Source organism: Leptopilina heterotoma, unplaced genomic scaffold (genome assembly GCF_015476425.1).
Source record: "Leptopilina heterotoma isolate Lh14 unplaced genomic scaffold, ASM1547642v1 Lhet_42, whole genome shotgun sequence".
Lineage (NCBI taxonomy): Eukaryota > Metazoa > Arthropoda > Insecta > Hymenoptera > Figitidae > Leptopilina > Leptopilina heterotoma.
In genome coordinates, this window is record NW_025111078.1 from 1,915,368 (window position 1) to 1,935,355 (window position 19,988).

At 26.1% G+C, this 19,988-nt stretch overlaps 3 protein-coding genes across 3 annotated transcripts in view; 2 read left to right on the forward strand and 1 right to left on the reverse strand.

The window, feature by feature from the left end:
• LOC122506435 (lachesin-like) overlaps positions 1-19,988 on the reverse strand; it is a 333,080-nt gene that overhangs the window by 298,595 nt on the left and 14,497 nt on the right. The gene's annotated exons all lie outside the window — the stretch shown is intronic.
• Positions 333-8,454, forward strand: LOC122506528 (venom acid phosphatase Acph-1-like). The gene is made up of 13 exons (XM_043618762.1): positions 333-639; positions 1,896-2,020; positions 2,118-2,225; positions 2,349-2,575; positions 2,709-2,989; positions 3,173-3,375; positions 3,634-3,842; positions 5,882-5,936; positions 6,341-6,448; positions 6,955-7,184; positions 7,299-7,582; positions 8,016-8,221; positions 8,311-8,454. The coding sequence occupies exons 2-13, from the start codon at positions 1,922-1,924 to the stop codon at positions 8,452-8,454; spliced, it is 2,154 nt and encodes a 717-aa protein (XP_043474697.1). The 5' UTR covers positions 333-639; positions 1,896-1,921.
• On the forward strand, positions 9,994-11,310 carry LOC122506529 (venom acid phosphatase Acph-1-like). Its single transcript, XM_043618764.1, has 5 exons — positions 9,994-10,059; positions 10,169-10,398; positions 10,494-10,777; positions 10,847-11,055; positions 11,167-11,310. The coding sequence occupies exons 1-5, from the start codon at positions 9,994-9,996 to the stop codon at positions 11,308-11,310; spliced, it is 933 nt and encodes a 310-aa protein (XP_043474699.1).

A 19,988-nucleotide genomic window follows, 5' to 3' on the forward strand; every position in this document is an offset into this window, starting at 1 on the left:
ATCAAATTTGTATTTTTTTAAATACGAGGGAAAATTTCCCGTTCAAGAACCGAAAATGAAAATTATATAATTAATAATTTTCGTTTCGTTTCCTTTGTGCAGGAGAAAAATAATGTCACTTTGTAAAATAAAATCGGACGGGACATAATTAAAAAAAGAAAACTTGTAATTAGTTATACAATTTTGTATATTTGCTCTTAAAAACTGAATCTTTTTTTTAATAATAGAATTTTCAAAATCAATCAGTCTGGGTAATTTTTTTTCTTTTAATGTTTAATCACTTGCATATAGAAAGTTCAATGTCTGTGGTTCGAGACATTGACCAGTGACAATGCTGTGCTTACAAGGATGCAAATCACTTAAAAAATCTTATCGCGATTGTCAGTTAAAAATATGATTTTTAACTGATTCAAATTAAGAGAGCACATTGGCTTTTCATCTACAAGTTGCAGAAAATTTATCACTTTTCCTTTATTATTTCATGCTTAATTTTCATGTAAATATAATCCTAGAGTACTCAATGTATTTGTCAAAGTATAAAAGTTATCAGTTGTCCACGGTCATGAGATGAAGACAGTTGTCTTTCGCATCACTATAGAAATGGCTATCAATTTTAATCTTTAAATCAACACCATTATCGTGAGTCTGACAACATAATAATTTGCTTCTGTATATGATAGAATTATTTCGAATTTAAAAAAAGTTTTCTTGACAAAAAGTTTTCATACAATTTTTTTTTTAACCTCTAGACTGCCGAAAGGTTACTGAAGTGACTCTAAATATTTCAATGTGTTTTTCCATGTAAGTTTTGATAGAAATATATAAAATTGTTTGGTATTTTTACTATTAATTTTAATCGCATTTTGCCGGCAGTCTAAAGGTTAAGAACGTTTTTTTAAAAGTTTGTGTAATAGTTTCTCAAAAACAAGTTTCTTAGAAAAATTTGTCGAAGAAACACTTTTTTAAATAAAATAATTTATTTCCAAATTGTTTAAATAAGGGCCAAGGCTTTCGCGTCTATCTATATTTAATTTAACTGAGAAAATGAATTTGCGTCATTGCTTAAACATCATTAACATTCAAATGTTTTTGTACAGTTGGTAAATATATGAATTAATTTTATAATCATATTAGATTCTGACATCGTCATTTTTTTCATTTTATTTGAAAATTTACATAATTCATATTAGACTAACATATTAAATCAACACTTTTTTATTTGATATATAAAGAAGTCATAGATACTTAAATTATAACGCATGCGCAAAATATCTATTTCCTTGCTATATTTATGAGTTTACTATTTCCTCTTTCATCAAGTCTCAACTTATCAACAATTACACATTTAAATTGGTTTCGAAATAGTTTATTCAAAATTAATCACTTAATTAACAGGTAATAATTAATAAGTAATTAATAGAAATAAATTTTAAAAATAATTAACGCAAATAATTCATAAAAATAATTAATAAAAAATAATTAATTAAAAAAAATTAAAAGAATGATTTAAAAAATCAAATTTAATTAAGATTGTTATATAAATAATTTTCAAATCGTAATATTAGCTAATCATTGATATTAATTGTGTATTAAATAATTATAAATTAATGATATTATTTGATTACTTTCGAAAATTGATTACTAATTTTTATTTTTTTAAATAGAAAATTATGTTCCATAAAAAATTATTGGCACTTAATTATAAATTATTTGTTAATTATAATTTATGTAGATACTATTTATTTTTAGTATTCATTTATTTTTATTTAAATTTATATAATATCTTTATGATAAATTTATATTTATTTATATCAAATTCCCTTTATTTTACTTTCAACTTTTTTAATATTAATAATAATTATCGAATAATTATTGCAATTGGTTTTCAATTTCAGGTGATAGAAACAATCGCATAGCAATAATGTATCGTCTGGTTAGCACTTTTTATATGATGGGGAGTTTATTAGTACAGTCACCTCTTGAGACCGAAGATCAAGATAGTCTAAAACAAGTCAGTGTGGTAAGTGTTGTTCAAAATTTATCTCAATTTTAATTTATTTATATAATTTACTTAATTTTATTTACTTATACTATATTTTTTAAATTAATTCCTACAGGTGTTTCGTCATGGCGATCGTACACCAATTTTGCCACTTGAAACCTATCCAAATGATCCTTATATAAATCATACATTCAGTGATGTACCCTTTGCAATATTAACTGAGGTGAGTAAACGATAAATAAAACAACATAATTTACCAACAACAACAAAATTACTTTACTTTAAAAATAAATTTTTAAATCCATCAACAGAATTAAAAAGAAATCATTTTTTCTAAACCTTCCAGAGTGGAAAACAAAGAGCTTACAGATTGGGAGAATATCTCAAAACCACGTACAGTAAATTTTTAAACAATAAATTTACGCCATACACAGTTGAAACTCGAAGTACAAATGCTAATCGAACAAAAGAAACTCTTAATTTTGTGCTAAAGGCTTTAAATTCTAATATTAAGTTTCCAAATATAATTGCTAAGCCTGTATCAAATGATTCTCTTCTAATAACGTGTGATGAGTAAGTATTACTTTTTTTCAATTTAAACATTTAATTCAATTTTTGTAAAATTCACTTTTCAATATTTAATTTTAAAATTTTTTTACGATGCCTGAAAAGTTTGTAACACATTATTTACATGTCAATATTGCAGATATCTTTTAGAATTTTTGAAAGTGCAGAATAAAATGAATGGGAAGTACGGTTTGAATTTTCAAAGACTTATGAATAGTTTAACAGATTATACTGGCAAAAATATTACTAGAGCCCTTGATTTACATGCTTTATATACAACATTCGAAACTGAAAAATACCATAATCTTACATTACCATCATGGACGAAGGTCTTATATCCCGATGGTCTCTTGGTAAAGGGATGCGCATTGTCGTATAAATTATTGAATTACGATGACAATATGAAGAAACTTAACGGAGGTAAAATAACTTTAAAAAAATTATATCTCTCTCAAAAAAGTCTATTTAATTTCACTACAAAAATTCAATAAAATTTCTACCTAATATTTAACTCGAATTCATGTAGAAATTCTACAAGAGGTTCATTTTCTTTTCATTTTAAAAATTCCTTTTTCTAATTTGGCATTGTTTTCAATTTTCCAGGAATGCTGATTAGAAAATTTATAAATGACATGTTAGCTGTAAAAAATGGAGAAATAGGAAAAAAATTATTTCTCTACAGCGCACACGATATTACTGTTGTGGCCGTTCTACAAGCTCTTGGAGTTTACTTTTCTCATGTACCAAAATTTACAAGTGCAACTATTCTAGAATTGCATCAAATTAAAGGAGATTATTTTATCAAGGTATTTCTATTCACGGATCTTCTATTACGTAATTTTTCGTGTTATATATCGCCTTGATATTTGAGACATTTAATTTGTTTCAAAAACAAACGTATCCTATTCTCACATATTCTCAAAAATAAAAAACAGAAAAAGATTTTTCAAAACAATATTTACATTCAAAATAAAATAGAGACACTTTTTTGTATTCGAAAATTCGATAACAAATAGTTCAAAAGTATTTTTTTATCCATAACTAAACGAAAATATTTTTTGCAGCTTGTCTACTATTTAGGTGTACCAGAAGAGACAATGGATTTAACAATTCCAAATTGTAAAACTATGTGTCCTTTAGAGGATTTCATTCGTTTAGTGGAAAACGTTCTACCGAAAGAATTAACTCACTTTTGTTCTCCATTAGAATTGAAAGAAGAAGATATGATTTATAAACCGACACTTTTGAAATTCAAGAAATTAATGGAATTATCGTTAGCATAAAAGACTGCGGCATTTTTATATCTGTTAAATTTCTCAGCAAATACCAAATTCAACAAAGAACCAAAAAGAGTAATAAATCGAATTTGAATTTCGCGCTATTTTAACATGAATTTCCGCCAGATGGCAAATAAACTCGCTCGCAAGCGAGAAACGTTTGGATTAAGTATAAATATCAGCGAAATAGTAAAAAATAATAATTTTTCTAATTTTCAACTAGAAGCGAATAATAAATCGAAATTCAGATTGTGAATCCGTATCTATCAAACAAAATAAATCGAAATTCAAATTGTAAATCCGTATCTAGCAAACATTTGTCTACATAAATTTAATTTTATTTTTATTTATTTTATAAAATTATATACGATAAATATTAATATTAATAAATATTTTATAATGTAAGTTTTACTACTCCATAATGTACAGAACAATTATTTAAATTAAAAATAAGAATAAATTAAGAATTTATAATAAAATTTGTATTCTTTAAATATCACATTACACTCCCTGCAAAAAATTTATTTGTAGTTAAAAAACTAATTCTCAAAAAGAACAAAAAAAATTAAAAATAATAAAAGTACCTACAAAAAATAACGCGCAGGAAAAATTACAAAAATTAAGAATAATAAAAATACAAAAAATATTTTGTAGTTTAAATTAATTTGGAGGAAAAATTACAAAAAATAATAATATTACAAAAAATATTTGCAGTTAAAAAAAGAATTCTCAAAATGAAATGAAAAATAATAAAAATACAAAAAATATTTGCAATTAAAAATAATTCGCAAAAAAAGAAAAAAAGAAAAATATACATTTAAAATTAATTCGCAAAAAAGCTAAAAAATAAAAATCTATACTTGAACAGAAGAAAATAGAGAATATTTTCTTCTCAAAGATGAGAATAAAGTACGCTATTCGAAATGAAAGGGAGATACCCTAAGAACTGAGCCAAATTTCATCTCAGGTATAATCGAAAGAAAAAAAAAAGAAGAGTAGGGGGAATGTATCAAAAGAAGAATCTAATACGATACAAAAGGATGCAATGACGATTGGATTCCTGACCTATCGCAGCACATTAATCGATGTCGATGACAAAGGATATTTCTTCACAGGGGGAAGAAAAAAAGATATTCCTGCAGCAACGAGAGAAATTCTTGATTTAAAAACCATTCAGTTTAAAATCTTTCACCATGCAACTTGTAACTTACTATTTAAAAGCTCTTTGAATTTAAATGTCTTTGTCGAGACAATTTTTAATCTATTTATTTTCCGACAGTTGAAAATTAAACAAAGTGAGTGAAAAAGTGAAAAGTGTCACATTCAGAAAAAAAATTTATCTCAATTTTTATTAGTTCACATAAAACGTTTTTCTAAACAAATTAGAATTTTCAAATTATTTCTTTAATACTGCTTCTTTAAAACTAGTTTTTTAAATAAGCCTTTTTAAATTAGTTTTTAAAAATTTTTCTAAACTTATTTCTTTCGATTTTGTTTTTAAAAATTAATTCTTTAAAACCAATTATTCAAAACTATTTTTTTAATTGAATATTTGTTTAATTGTTTGAAAATTATTTTTGTTTGCCAGCTTTTCTCTCAAATTCCCAAAGATAATTAATTATTAATGATTAAAATTATTTACTCGATTATGGAATTTATTAAAAAGAATCGCATCTGTACAAATAATTAAATATTGTACATTCCTCAAAAATTATTTGTTAAAAAAACTGTTTGTTTTATTATTATTATTTTACTGAAATCTTTCTGTATAAATAAAAATTCTAAAATTTCAACTAAGCATCATTTAAAAAACCACTAAATTCTCGTTATTTTTTTTTTGTTTTTTATTCCCAAAAATACTCTGTAAATAGAATTTAAGATTTTATCTTATTTACAGGAAACATTTACTCATTTTCACCAGTAACATCAGTGAATAGAATTGCCGCATTGTTCATTTATTTTTACAGTGAGAGCAAAATAACAAAAAACAAAAAAAAATGCCTTCTAATTTGACGCTGTGCTTTCTATTCATCAGTATTGTGTCCAGTTGTTTTGTTGCATCTGAATCAACACTTCAATTCATTAATGTGGTATAAAAAAAGAATTATTTTAATTAATAAAATTTTTTAAAGCTAAAAATTGTAAATGTATTATTTAATTATTAAATTTACATGAAGAATAAATTTTTTCAAGTAACAAGTTTATTTCCTTTGTTATTATTTTTATTATTATTATGATTATTATTGTTGTTACTATTGTAATTATTATCATTTGTTATTATTATTATTATTATTATTATTATTATTATTATTATTATTATTATTATTATTATTATTATTTCCTTTGTTATTATTTTTATTATTATTGTTGTTACTATTGTAATTATTATCAAATTTTCAATTTAATATTTATTTATTAATTTGCATTATTTATTTTAGTTCTTAACAATTTATTAATTATATTTACAAATTTACTTCTTTCATGAAAATATCAGGTTTTTCGTCACGCTGATAGAACACCGATTCCTCCGTATGAAATGTATCCTAATGATCCCTACAAAAATTTGACCACCGACCCTTCCGAGTACGGACAATTGACAAAGGTAAGTTTTTAAATATTTCTAACTATTCATATTCAGGGAAAAATTAAAATTTTAATTGTCAATTTAAAATTATTATTTAGAGTATTTATAATTAACCCTATAGGCAGTACAACTGTAAGGAAAAATCTTAAATACGTCATTTTTTGCAAATTTTGTATTTTCTGTTTTTCTAACTTTTTGACCAAATTTTTCCTCCCATGGAAAAACAAAAAACGCCATCTTCTTCTTTATGAAAAAACGAATAAAATGACATATAATAAAGTTATTTTGCATTAAATTTGAACATTCTAGCAACAAATCAATTTCGGGGTTCTTTAGAACCCCAGTTGTATTTTTACTTATAAACCAGCTGTGTTATACTATCCAGGATTAACAATATAAAAATTGTTTGTAAATTTTATTTTTTCTTTGTTAGAAAAAAGAAACCTAACATTTTTATAAAAAAATTTTATAACAAAATTTTATAACAAATTTTTATAACAAAACATTTGTATAAATATTTTCAGAGTGGTGAAATAAGAGCTTTTAGACTAGGTGGAATTTTGTGCGATAAATATTGTGAATTTTTAGGCACCAATTATCAATCAGGTACGATTGAAGCTCGCAGTACTGATTTTAATCGAACAAAAGAATCATTAAATTTACTTCTAAAAGCTCTATATCCAGGAAATATTATTGAAACAACTTATCAACCACTGGAAAACGATACATTACTCTTTCCCCTATTCTGCAAACTGTAAGTGATTCCTTTCTTATAACCCTCTTTTCTAAAAATTTCTAAAAAATTTCCAAAATTGTATTTCCCTAAAAAATTAATTTCCGTAAAATAATTTAATTTTCTCCACGACAGATTCACTGACAAGTATTCCCAAGTGCAAAATATGACAGAAGTCAAGACAAAAGCGTCAGAATTCGATGAATTTGAAAAACAACTTTCAATATTCACGGGAAAGGAAATAAAATCATTACATGATGTTGCCCTCATTTGGGTAACATTGGAAACGGAAAACTTTATGGGTCTTCAATTACCCGAGTGGACGAGAAATATTTATCCAAATGGTGATATATTAGATGCTGTCATTGAATTTTATAAAATTATGAACTACAACGCAAAACTCAGAAGACTTAATGGAGGTATGAAAAACAAAAAAGTTTTATTAACCCTAGGAACCGTTTAACACCCTTGGAAAGGGAGGTGGAAATTTTTAAAAAGCATATATTCTTAGAGGTTTCTAGGGTCGTTGATTACAAATCTAAAGTCAGATTTTCAAAATTTAAAATGGGGGACAAACTTTAAAAATTCGTAAAATTTAACAATTGTTCATAATTTTTTTTAAAAAGCAAATTTTAGATATTTTCTTGTCTACGTATTTTGAAAGCTTCGCGTTTCTGAAGATTCCTCCAAATTTGAATGAAAAATATTAATTTTGTTTAAAGATATTAAGCTTTTTGTAAGTGGGACATATGTGTCCCAGTTGGGTTAAATTAATAAAAATAAGTGTCAATTTATACAAATACTAATATTTTTAAACACGATTGTATTTTTTAACACATGTCTGAATTCTAGGTATGCTTGTTCGAAAATTCATAGAAGATATTGAAACCGTAGTAAATGGTACAAATAAACATCGAAAATTAATGCTATACAGTGCACATGACATTACGATTGCCGGTGTTTTAAGTGCCTTAAACGTTTTCTATCCACATGCACCCCAATTTTCATCAGCTGTCATTGTCGAACTTCATCTTATAAATAAAATTTACTACATAAAGGTAAAATTTTACCCCTACTCTCTAAATTTAAATTAATTAAAATTACCAACTTTTCCGATAAAAACGCAATGTTTTTTCTCAATTTTCAGATTTTATACTACTTGGGCCAACCAGAAACAATCAGAGTATTACGAATTCCAAAATGCGGTGAACTGTGTCCATTAAATCGATTTAAAAATTTAGTTAAAAAAAATATACCAAATGACTTTGAAACGAAATGTGGAAGAATTTAAAACTGATTTCGAAATAAATTTAATTTAATACATATTTGCTGTCGTTTTAATTACTATTATAATCTTACCACTAAAATTAACATCAACTTTTAAATTTAAGTTATTAATTTTTCAAATCGATTAAATTTAAAAATATAAAAAGAAGGTAAAAAAATAAATAATATTTAATAAAAAGTAAAATAAAAAATGTAAAACAAAATCGATTGAAATACGTACTCGTGACTACACCCTAAATTCTACATAAGTCTATTTTTTGTAAATTCCTATTATTTTGTAAATAGGGGAAATTATTTTTTTGTACCTATTTCACTCCCAATTTAATAATTTTAAATAATAACGTTCGTTAAATTGGTGATGGGATTCATACATTTTTCGATTGTGTAAATTACAAATTCTTTTTTTAATCGAAGTTGAACGTGGTCTCAACCTGCGTACAAAAATTACATGTTCAAGAAATAAGTCATAAATTTTAGTAAAAACAAGTCTAAATTTCCTGAAACTCTTCCCTTAGTTCGAACCCTTTTGTTTCAAAAATAAAAAAAGTGGTAAAACATTATAATAATTTAAAAAATTAAAATAATAATACGGTGGTGTAAATTTAAGACGCAACAATAATTTCAAGGACATAAAAATAATTTTGTTTGTTCATGTTAAAATAATCTTCGCAAACTTAAATTTTTTATAATTCCAATAAAAGTAACTATTTGCAAGTGAAAATTTATTTTTATAAATTTAATACTGACAATATGTATATTGAAATAAACAACTGTGTAAATACTTATATAACGAAATATGCAAAAGAAATAATAATAAAATTATACAATTTTATTATTATTTCTTATAAGCTGTATTTATATAAGTAAGAAAAATTTGTTTTTTGTATTATAAAAAAAGTCATTCTAATTTCTTTCAAAATAGGTAAGTGAATATACAATAAAATTATCTGCAATAATAACACAACTTGATGTATTCTTTTTTGTTAAAAATAGTTTTAATTCTTGCTATTTTAATTTTATATGAATTTTACATTTTTGATTTCAATTTAATTTTTAAATTATTTTAGAAAAATTGTATTTCCATTGGAAGATTCAAATTAATATAAATACTAAACTTTTATTTACACCGAAAGAAAAATTTTTTTAAATTATACATTTATTTTTACAGTGAAAAAAAAACAAAATGCTGTTTAAATTGACTCTTGGTTTTCTAATCATCTCCATACTAAATTATTTAACACCCACCGATTCAACTCTACAGTTCCTTAATGTGGTAAATAAAAATATTTATACTTTTATTTTATAAACTTTACGCTTTAATTATTTTTTATTTATTTTATTTTGTCAACTAATAGAAGAATTATCACAAATTTGAATTATTAATTAATTATCTTTATACTTATTAAACTTTCCATTTAAATTCATAAAAATTTCAATCTAAAAATTAATTTCAAGGTAATTTTAAAAATTAAACACCCTTTTAATTTCCTATAAACTTTAGGTTTTTCGTCACGGTGATAGAACGCCAATTCCTCAATATGAAATGTATCCGAATGACCCCAATAAAAACGGAACATACGATCCTCCCGGTTACGGTCTATTGACAAAAGTAAGTTTCCAATTATTAATTTTTTCTACTTTTAAAAAGTTTTGAAAAAGTAAACCATCTATCATAGTTAAAAAAAAACAAATCATTAATTTAATGATATTCTTTAAAGAGTGGTGAAATGAGGGCTTATAAATTAGGACAAATTCTGCGCGAAAGGTACAGTGAATTTTTAGATACCGTCTATGTACCAGGTTCAATTCAAGCGCAAAGTACAGATTTTAATCGTACAAAAGAATCATTAAATTTTCTATTAAACGCTTTATATCCAAACACTGTTATCGAATCAACCTATCGGCCATTGCTCAACGACACGTTACTGTATCCAACACTATGCAAATTGTAAGCAAACATTTTTTTCTCTACCAAATTAAAAAAAAGGAAATGTTTTTAAATTAAACTTAATAGTTAAAAAATTTTCCCAAAATGATTTTCAGATTTGCTGAGAAATACTATGAAGTATTAAACACGACAGAAGTTAAGAGATACATTGCAAAATTTGATGAATTTAGAAAACAACTTTCCGAAATGACGGGAAAGGAAATTAAATCATTACTAGATGTGGCGCTAATTTCGGGTACTCTAGACATTGAGAGACATATGAATTTAGAATTACCCGAATGGACAAGGAATTTTTATCCAAATGGTGAAATGCTCAATGCAGTAATTGCCTATTACAAAATTATGAGTTACAATGTGGATCTTAAAAGGCTTAACGGAGGTATATATATTTTACCCACAAAGATTCAAAATTAAACCAGAAACTAAAAGAATAAAATCTGTTTTTTAGGTATGCTTGTCAGAAAATTTATAGAAGACATGGATGCTGTAAGAAATGGTACAATGGCCAAAAATCGTAAACTAATGCTTTACAGTACACATGATCTTGCCGTCGCTGCTGTTTTAAATTCCCTGAATGTTTATCATCTACATGCACCTGAATTTTCATCAGCTGTATTTGTGGAATTACATCTAATTAATGAAACCTATTATGTAAAGGTGAGACTATTTCCAACTATTTGCAATTTCTCCACCATATTGGATCCACCATTTTCAATTTTTAAAATCTGACATTTAATTCATAATTCATCCCTTTTTCTACTTTTTTAGATCCTGTATTATTTAGGCGTAACCGAGAAACTAATAGAACTACAAATTCCAAATTGCCCTCAACTATGTCCATTGAACGAATTTAAAAATCTAACAAAAGACGTTATACCATCTGATTTTGAATGGAATTGCGGAAATATTTAAAACTTCAACAAAATTTTTCCCATGGAAAATTGTTTTTTTAGTATATAAATGTTTGTAACGCTTTAACTAAAATTCTATTTGACGAAACATTCTTCTCTATTTGCTACAATTTGAAAAATCTGTTACACATTGTTTTTTTTGTACAAACAAACAAAAATATGGTTTTTAAGCTCTTTAACATTGTCATCTCTTTCATTTTGTTCATGAATAGTGTACTGAAATGGGTGCTTTTATACAATTTTATACCAGGCTTTCCATCTATCGTTAGAGTTGCACTCAACGAACAGCGTTATCTCTGGATTTGTCGCTGTTGTCAAACACAAATCCAAACACCTTCATGTCGATCACAAACTAATGGATCATAAAAAAGGCTTTTTAATTTTTAAACTAACTTTTTTTTAATTATTTATACTTTTAATCAATTTTTTTTTAATTTATAAAATAATAGAATTTTAAAAAATTGAAATAAAAGATTTTATATTTATATCAACGGTTGTATTTTTATATTCTAATCCTAGTCTTCTTTTCTTTCTTTTTTTTTAAATATGGAAATGCTGACCCCTCGTAGAAAGATCAGTACGACTCCTTGTTAATTTGAGCTCGAGAGATGAAGGGTGTGATTCAATGAGAAAGGGCCAGGAAAGCATGACTCTTGTGAAAACAATGCTTTTGGCGATGAATCAATAGCACAAAGCCTTTCACACCAACTCTCCATGTACACGTTTTAATTAGTAATCCCAACTATATTTTCTCGAGATAAGATCGACGCACTTCTCTTGACAAGTCTACATCGTTATTTTCCTCTCGAGAATTCTAAATTCAAGAATTTTTTTCGTAGAAAAAAGCAGAATAAGGTTTTTTCTACTAAGATTTATTTCTGAAGAAAAAATAATTCTTTTAAAAATTTTAAATCCAACTTAAAAAAAGGCTTGAGATTATAACCAAAGTTTCTTAAAAGAAGGCGAATTTTATATAATTTTTACTTAAATTTGACAGTTTGAGATTATAACCAAAGTTTCTTAAAAGAAGGCGAATTATTCATGTACCTGATTTTTACTTAAATTTGACAGTTTGAAATTATAACCAAAGTTTCTTAAAAGAAGGCGTAACATTTCACTTCAATTTGACAGTTTGAGATTATGACCAAAGTTTATTAAAAAATGGCGAAGTTTATGTAATTTTTACTTAAATTTGACAGTTTGAGATTATAACCAAAGTTTCTTAAAAGAAGGCAAATTTTATGTACTTTTTCCTTAAATTTGACAGTTTGAAATTATAACCAAAGTTTCTTAAAAGAAGGCGAATTTTAAGTAATTTTTACTTTTTGACAGTTTGAGATTATAACCACAGTTTCTTAAAAGAAAGCGAATTTGATGTATTTTTTCCTCTTTGACAGTTTGAGATTATAACCATAGTTTCTTAAAAGAAGGCGAATTTCTTGTAATTTTTACTAAAATTTGACAGTTTGAGATTATAACCATAGTTTCCAAAAGTCCTTATGCATAATTAAACACTAATAAATTACAAAGTATAAGCAAAATTAACAATTCGTTAATGCACCAAACACTGGATAACCCTTAACTGAAATTTTTCTTTTCAAACTAAAAGTAAAATTTATACCGAACTTGTTATCATAAATTCTCTGGATTTATATGGAGTAATTAAAATTTACAATATTAAATGATCAATTAAATATCCATTACTCGTCTTTTCACGCCTTTTTACTCTTTTCAATGAAAGTAGAACTCTGGCAATGTTAACCATTGTTATTCGTGTCGAGCAATGCCACCGCAATTCACTCGGAGCCATTTATTAGTTCAGAACAAGTGCCGCGTATTGTACAAGGCGACAAAATATACATGGTTTTAATGAATTACAATTTGAATAAGCAACATTAAAACCAAAAAATTATTATTACCGAATATAATAACTTACGAACAGAATAAATTTACAAAATTACATGATATTTTTTTATATTCTTTTCTCTCTCTCTCTCTCTTCTTGTTTACATTCTTTTTATATTCTAAAAAATATTGTCATTTTGTGTGGAAAATTGTGAAATTTAAGAAAAGTCATTTTCGTCGCATTGCACCCAACTCGTCAACATACACAAAAATTCTCTTTTTACACCAAAAGGACGCTTATACAGCAGACGAAAAGCTCCTTGAACTTTTTCGCAAACTGTCTGCGCTCACAGGGGTGAGACGAACATGGAAAATGAAAAAAAAAGAAACTCAATGCTCTGCACGTCGAGCTGGAATAAATTCCAAAAATAGTGTGGGTTTTGAAAAATGACGTCCTAAATGAGGGGTGACATAGGAACCATCCCTTCAGGCATTTTTGCCCACTATGAATGAATTTCTCGTATAACGTCAAATACTTATATGGAATTTTATTTATATAAAGAGGAGAACTCCTTGCCCTATACTCAATTCTGACCTAAATTGGAACGAACTGAAACAGCCATTAATAAAACACAGAACAATGAAATTAAAAAAGATTTTTTCCGAATTCTATTTTTATATTTACGGATTTTTTAATTTGGAACTTTGAGATAGTACAACACTCCTTGTCTTTTGTTTATATATCGTTAATAAGAGACTATTTGGTCCAATTAATATCAAACTTCAATTCATCCAACGTTTAGAAAGCATCACTCCAACGTTAGTTCCACATTATTTGCCCTTCATTCTCAACTGTCAATAAGTTTGAAATTAATTGATATGTATAACATTTGCTACAAGAAAACTTTAGCCACACAATTTAAACTTTCAACTAATTTGACATCTTTGCTTTAATTTGAGGTATCAAGTAATTGGCAACATTTAATTATTATTTAGACGTTCATCATCCATTTCATTGTTTCAAGAAACAAAAACTGCTGTTCTAAAAGTAAACAAATAAAGCTGAACTACTTTACAATTAATTATAACACCATAATCAGAAATCTATCTAAACTGTTACTAATTTTTGTTCTTCAGTTAATTTGATTCGTACATAATGCGATTGTGTCAATTACAAATTTCTTTTTTATCGAAGTTGAACGTGGTCTCAATCTGCGTACAAAAATGTCTTGAGTCAAAAATAACATGTTAAAGAAATCAGTCATGAAAATAACTTTGTAAAAGACTTAGGTCTTAATTCCAATGCTGCATTTTCGTTCAAGGAAAGTACAAACAGTACATCTGAAACTTGAAAGTAAATTTACGTATAAAATCCTTTACTTGATTAAACAATAGAAAGTAGAATGGGTATTTAGTTCAAATTCAGGTGACTGCGATAGAAACTATTCGTGTTCATTTCGGCAGAAGGGAATAATTATTTAGGTCATGAGATGAGCACAATAGTCGACACTATGCGCCTAAGCGTGAAATTCAATTGAATCGGTAAATTCAGAAAAGACATAGTGGTTTGTGATCCACATATTTCTCCCTCTCTCTCTCCCTTTCCATCATATATAATAATCTTTGGTCACGAAACTTAATTAGAACAATTTTCCCCAGCACACATCACAAATAATCTACAAATCCGCTATATTGTTTCTACCGAAAAAAATCATAAAAAGTAATAAATTTTCTAACTTTTTGAGAAAAAAAACCATAATGTATTGTCTTTTTAAGTTTCCTGCTTCTTTAACGAATCTAAAATTAATTACCCGAGTGTTTTCGTTTCAACATCTACTTGTCCTATTTTCGCATTTTCCGCTTCCTTGCCTGCAAGACTGTAATATAAAATAGCCCACATGTTTGCGAACAGCAATTTAATTTTTATGCAAACCGGAAAAATTACCGGAATGTATAAAATGCATTTTACAAAAGTTCTTAATTTTTCGAACTGTATATTATTATGTACAAAATAAACAACAATTCTCTTCCGACATCGGAAACTTTTATCAATAAAAGTCACGTCTGAAAAGGGAAATGAAAGTCAATTAAATGTACTGGAAATAATTCGATAATTTCCAAAAGATATTAAATAATTGTTATGAATGAAGGGAAGGAATCATTGTCCAATCCAAAACCATGATAATAAGAATAAGAATTAAAAATTAAAGTTAACGATCTCTCTGAGTCAAGCTCAATTTATATATAATCAATTTTAGAAATTTTATGTAATTTTTACTTAAATTTGACAATTTGAGATTATAACCAAAGTTTCTTAAAAGAAGGCGAATTAGATGCAATTTTTACTAAATTTGACAGTTTGAGATTATAACCAAAATTTCTTAAAAGAAGGCTAATTTTATGTAATTTTTACTTAAATTTGACAGTTTGAGATTATAACCAAAGTTTCTTAAAAGAAGGCGAATTATTCATGTGCCTGATTTTTACTTAAATTTGACAGTTTGAAATTATAACCAAAGTTTCTTAAAAGAAGGCGTAACATTTCACTTCAATTTTACAGTTTGAGATTATGACCAAAGTTTATTAAAAAATGGCGAAGTTTATGTAATTTTTACTTAAATTTGACAGTTTGAGATTATAACCAAAGTTTCTTAAAAGAAGGCAAATTATTCATGTACTTGATTTTTACTTAAATTTGACAGTTTGAAATTATAACCAAAGTTTCTTAAAAGAAGGCGTAACATTTCACTTCAATTTGACAGTTTGAGATTATGACCAAAGTTTATTGAAAAATGACGAAGTTTATGTAATTTTTACTTAAATTTGACAGTTTGAGATTATAACCAAAGTTTCTTAAAAGAAGGCAAATTGTATGTAATTTTTACATAAATTTTTCTGCAGACAAGAGGACGCTGATACTTTAAACATAAAAAGAATTTGTAATTTACGCAATCGAATTATTTAAAAATTATTGATGACCTAAATAAAAAATTCTACAGACTGTCTACAAACTTTTCGCGGACTCCTGTCTCTCTATAAAGTCCAAAAATACCAATTAATAATTTTTACTTTTTTATTTTATACCAACCCCACATAATCTTAGAGTACGGAATCCAAGGTATCTAAGCAGATCTCCCAAAACTCCCTAAGCACAAAAAATATCGATAGCCACTCCCAAAAAACTAAAACCCAAAGCAAGAAACAATACCACTGTAAGGATAAATTTTAAACCTAACAATGAATTTTATCCCTACCTTATAAATATAAATTCCTAATAACTATATAATTGTTGTCATCAAATTTCAAGTTATTCTCAATTGTCTATATTCTGAAAATTAATTATAAAGGCACGATCACGGCTTAAATATCGAAGGGGATTTTTGATGATAAGTATTAATTCATTCCTTTTAATTACATCATACCAATACCTATCACGTATTTCGTCTGGCTTTCAATCACACAATACTGAAGTTCCTAGGGGAGAGGAATTTCAGCTGGAATTCCAGACGAGCTGCATGTCCCGGTTTTTATTTTATCTACACTTCAACCGAGAAATGCCATGGAATCTGCAGAGTCACAGCGAGTATTACTAATGAACTGAATAAAAAAAAAGTTGGCCAAGCTATCAATTATACTTTTATTTCCCCCCTGTCGAAAACACATGCATTCAAACACTTTATTATTTATCTATATCTCGACCTAATATATTAATATCCAAAACAATCAATACAAAAAATTGCATATTTTTTAGATCTATCCGATAAAATGAATTCTAATAATAGAATACTTCAAATAAAGAATATTTCAAATAAAAAAAATACTAAAACGAATACGTTTAAAAAAAACTTTTTTCCATTCTTAAAGAAATTGAAAAGAAGAGTTTTTAATAAAACTTGAAAGGGAGCAATTAATTAGTTTCCTAAGGGTGTAGTACGAGAGAATCATTATTTTATTAGCCAACACCTTCTCTTTTTTTGCACTCTATAATTCCAGCTCGAGGGGGTGGAAAGAAAAAAATTTAACGAAAAGGTAAGAAACAGTCTGTTCATCATCATCGTATTTCTGTTTGAGAAAAGGAAATGTCTAGCAACCATGAAATGTAATTGCATTATATTCCTCTGTAGAAGAACTCACAAACCCATTTAGCAATTAGGAAATTTATTAATTTTTAAAAAAGAAGAAAAAATTATATTTTTCTCTATGAATTATTAATTTCAAGAATACAATAGAATTAAAAAATTACGACTTTCATTTTGACAAAATTATTTCACAGTACAATAATACAATTAAAAAAAATTTATAAATTATGTAGAGTAAATAAAAAGGAAAAAATTATTTTTATGAATAAAACGCAAGCACATATGGTTTTGATATATATTTTTTAAATAAAAATCAGAGAGAAAACAAAGTGATATTTCAAACCAATTTTTTATGCGCTTTTAAAATTCTATATATGACTTTTAAAAACTCTTTAATTAGAATCATTTACGTTAATTAATTAATGTAAAAAATGCTGCACAAACTTTTATTTACAATGATTTTTTTTTACTTTTTACTTTCTCATTTTCGTTAGATCAATAATTTTGAAATGTCGAAATTTTAACTTATTTTATTATATTTATTTCAAAGTATTCGACATTTTACCATCCAATTAAAATTAATAATAATTTGTTTACAAAATTAATAAAAAAATTTCAAATTGTAATTAATTAAATTTATTGAATCATAGTATATGTTTAATTGAAAATTTAAACAAAAATGAAGCTTTATATATAGATTTATAAAGCTCACCTATATCCATTGAAATGTACATTAAATGAATAAATTTGCCTTATAAATTCAGTAAATATTAATAAAATGAATATTTAAAAATTGCCACTCTATTTATCACTTTAATTATTTAAAGCCCATGTGAAAATAAACTGTAATATTTATTCATTTTTAAATTTTATCATTTATCTTCAAATAATTTTTATACCAACAAAAAAAAGGAAACAAAAAAACAATTAATTTGTTTAGTTATTAAAATTTTAATTTCCCTGAATACTTGACTCATAAATCTCATGGAATTCATTGACATACGTTAATATGCATAAAATTTCTCGAATGTCCCATAAATTTCATAGAACGCATAAACACATGTAAATTCACATAAAGTTCCTCATCTAAATCGTAAATATTTTATTTACTAAAACGTTTTTTGCGATTTCCTGCATTTTAATATTTCTTGTAAAAAAAAAAAATTTTAAGAATACTTGAAATAAATACAAAAATATTCTAAAAGACCGAAAGTCTAACATATTTCTTCTTTAAAAAATTCTTTAAAAGACGTTACTTTCAGGTCTACTATTTAAAGATTCCTGCAACGACATTTACCGACACTTTTCAGCTCAGACTGAAACCGTAAGATGGACTAAGTCTCGACTATGTGGTTTGAGTCTGGACTAGTGTCGGTAAATGTCGGTGCAGGAATCTAGAACTCTCCCTGTACTTCAGAAAACTACATATGTCCACATCCAATAAATTTTCAAGTTTATCGACTATTTAGTTCAGATGTACACCAAATAGACGATTTTAGACGATAACGGTCATACTAGGCAGAGGATTAACGATTACAAAAGCACCTTTAATTTAACTGCAACGACAAAGTGATGAAAACTAAAAAAGAAGACCCTTGGAAAAATTTAACCATCATCGATAATTTTTATAAAATAAAAAACTAAAAATTCATTCAAATTTATTTGATTTTTAAATCAAAATTTTATACTTGCTAATGAGCAATAAAAGAAAAATTGATCACCCTTTCACAAAAACAGTTTTTACATAATATTCATTTCATTGGCTAAGTTCGGCCCGATAGGCAAAATTGGTGAATTTAAAGTTATTCGAAGCGTACCATGAATCTCTCGATAATTTATCGATTAAGTCGTGCAGGGAATATGAATAGTATTAAGCGCTGACAAAGTTCGGGGTTCCTCATATGTGTAAGCACTCGCACACATTCAAACATTCACTATATAATATGTAACATTTAAACAAGAGTATTTAGCCGAAAGGAAAATTTTAAATTCACATCACAAATATTTAACTGTAACAATCGTCACTTTATAATGACGCATGAAATATTTTGTATGTATATCATGACAAGGGAAATATCTATATACATTAAAACATCCCAATGTAATAGTCACTATCGAGAGTAATTAAATTCCATGGATGAATGTTGAATTTACCAAATTGGTATATAATCCAAACTATTCTGCAATATGATAAATTTCATTATATATATATATAATTTAATTTCTATTTTAAGTGATTATTTGTTAATTAAATAATTGATTTATTTCTCGATTTAATACTTCCAGAATTATAGTGAAATTTAAATAAATAAAAGTGCCTGAAACTCGCTATTCGGAGTAATTACGATTTTATTTTCAATTTGCATGTATAAAAAATTAAAAATATTTATCCGATTAGCGGCTATCCTAATTGTTTGATAAAAAACGATTTATTAATTATTCAGTAGATATGCAGAAAAATTTCTAGATGTAGATTCCTGCATCGACATTTACCGACATTTCTTAGCTCAGACTCAAACCACTTAGTCGAGTCTGGGCTAAAAAAGTGTCGGTAAATGTCGGTGCAGGAATCTATATCTAGAACTACAGCATAAGTGCCAAAAATGAAAGTGAATGAACATTTTTCCATCACAGTGCAAGTACTCTATTCAGTTATAAAAATAATTTGTTATCAATTCAAGAAAGTTAAACTGTAAACATTGAATATAAAATATTATGTTCTAAATAATTTTCGGTTCAAATCGTTAATAATGTA

What these genes read in the sequence shown, in the direction of transcription:
- LOC122506528 (XM_043618762.1), top strand. Translation starts at nt 1,922, where the DNA reads ATGTATCGTCTGGTTAGCACTTTTTATATGATGGGGAGTTTATTAGTA. An exon ending in GTCTAAAACAAGTCAGTGTG is followed by an intron (nt 2,021 to 2,117) that starts GTAAGTGTTGTT and finishes TAATTCCTACAG; the next exon opens with GTGTTTCGTCATGGCGATCG. An exon ending in AAGGAGATTATTTTATCAAG is followed by an intron (nt 3,376 to 3,633) that starts GTATTTCTATTC and finishes TATTTTTTGCAG; the next exon opens with CTTGTCTACTATTTAGGTGT.
- LOC122506529 (XM_043618764.1), top strand. Translation starts at nt 9,994, where the DNA reads ATGTATCCGAATGACCCCAATAAAAACGGAACATACGATCCTCCCGGT. An exon ending in GTTACGGTCTATTGACAAAA is followed by an intron (nt 10,060 to 10,168) that starts GTAAGTTTCCAA and finishes TATTCTTTAAAG; the next exon opens with AGTGGTGAAATGAGGGCTTA. An exon ending in ATGAAACCTATTATGTAAAG is followed by an intron (nt 11,056 to 11,166) that starts GTGAGACTATTT and finishes CTACTTTTTTAG; the next exon opens with ATCCTGTATTATTTAGGCGT.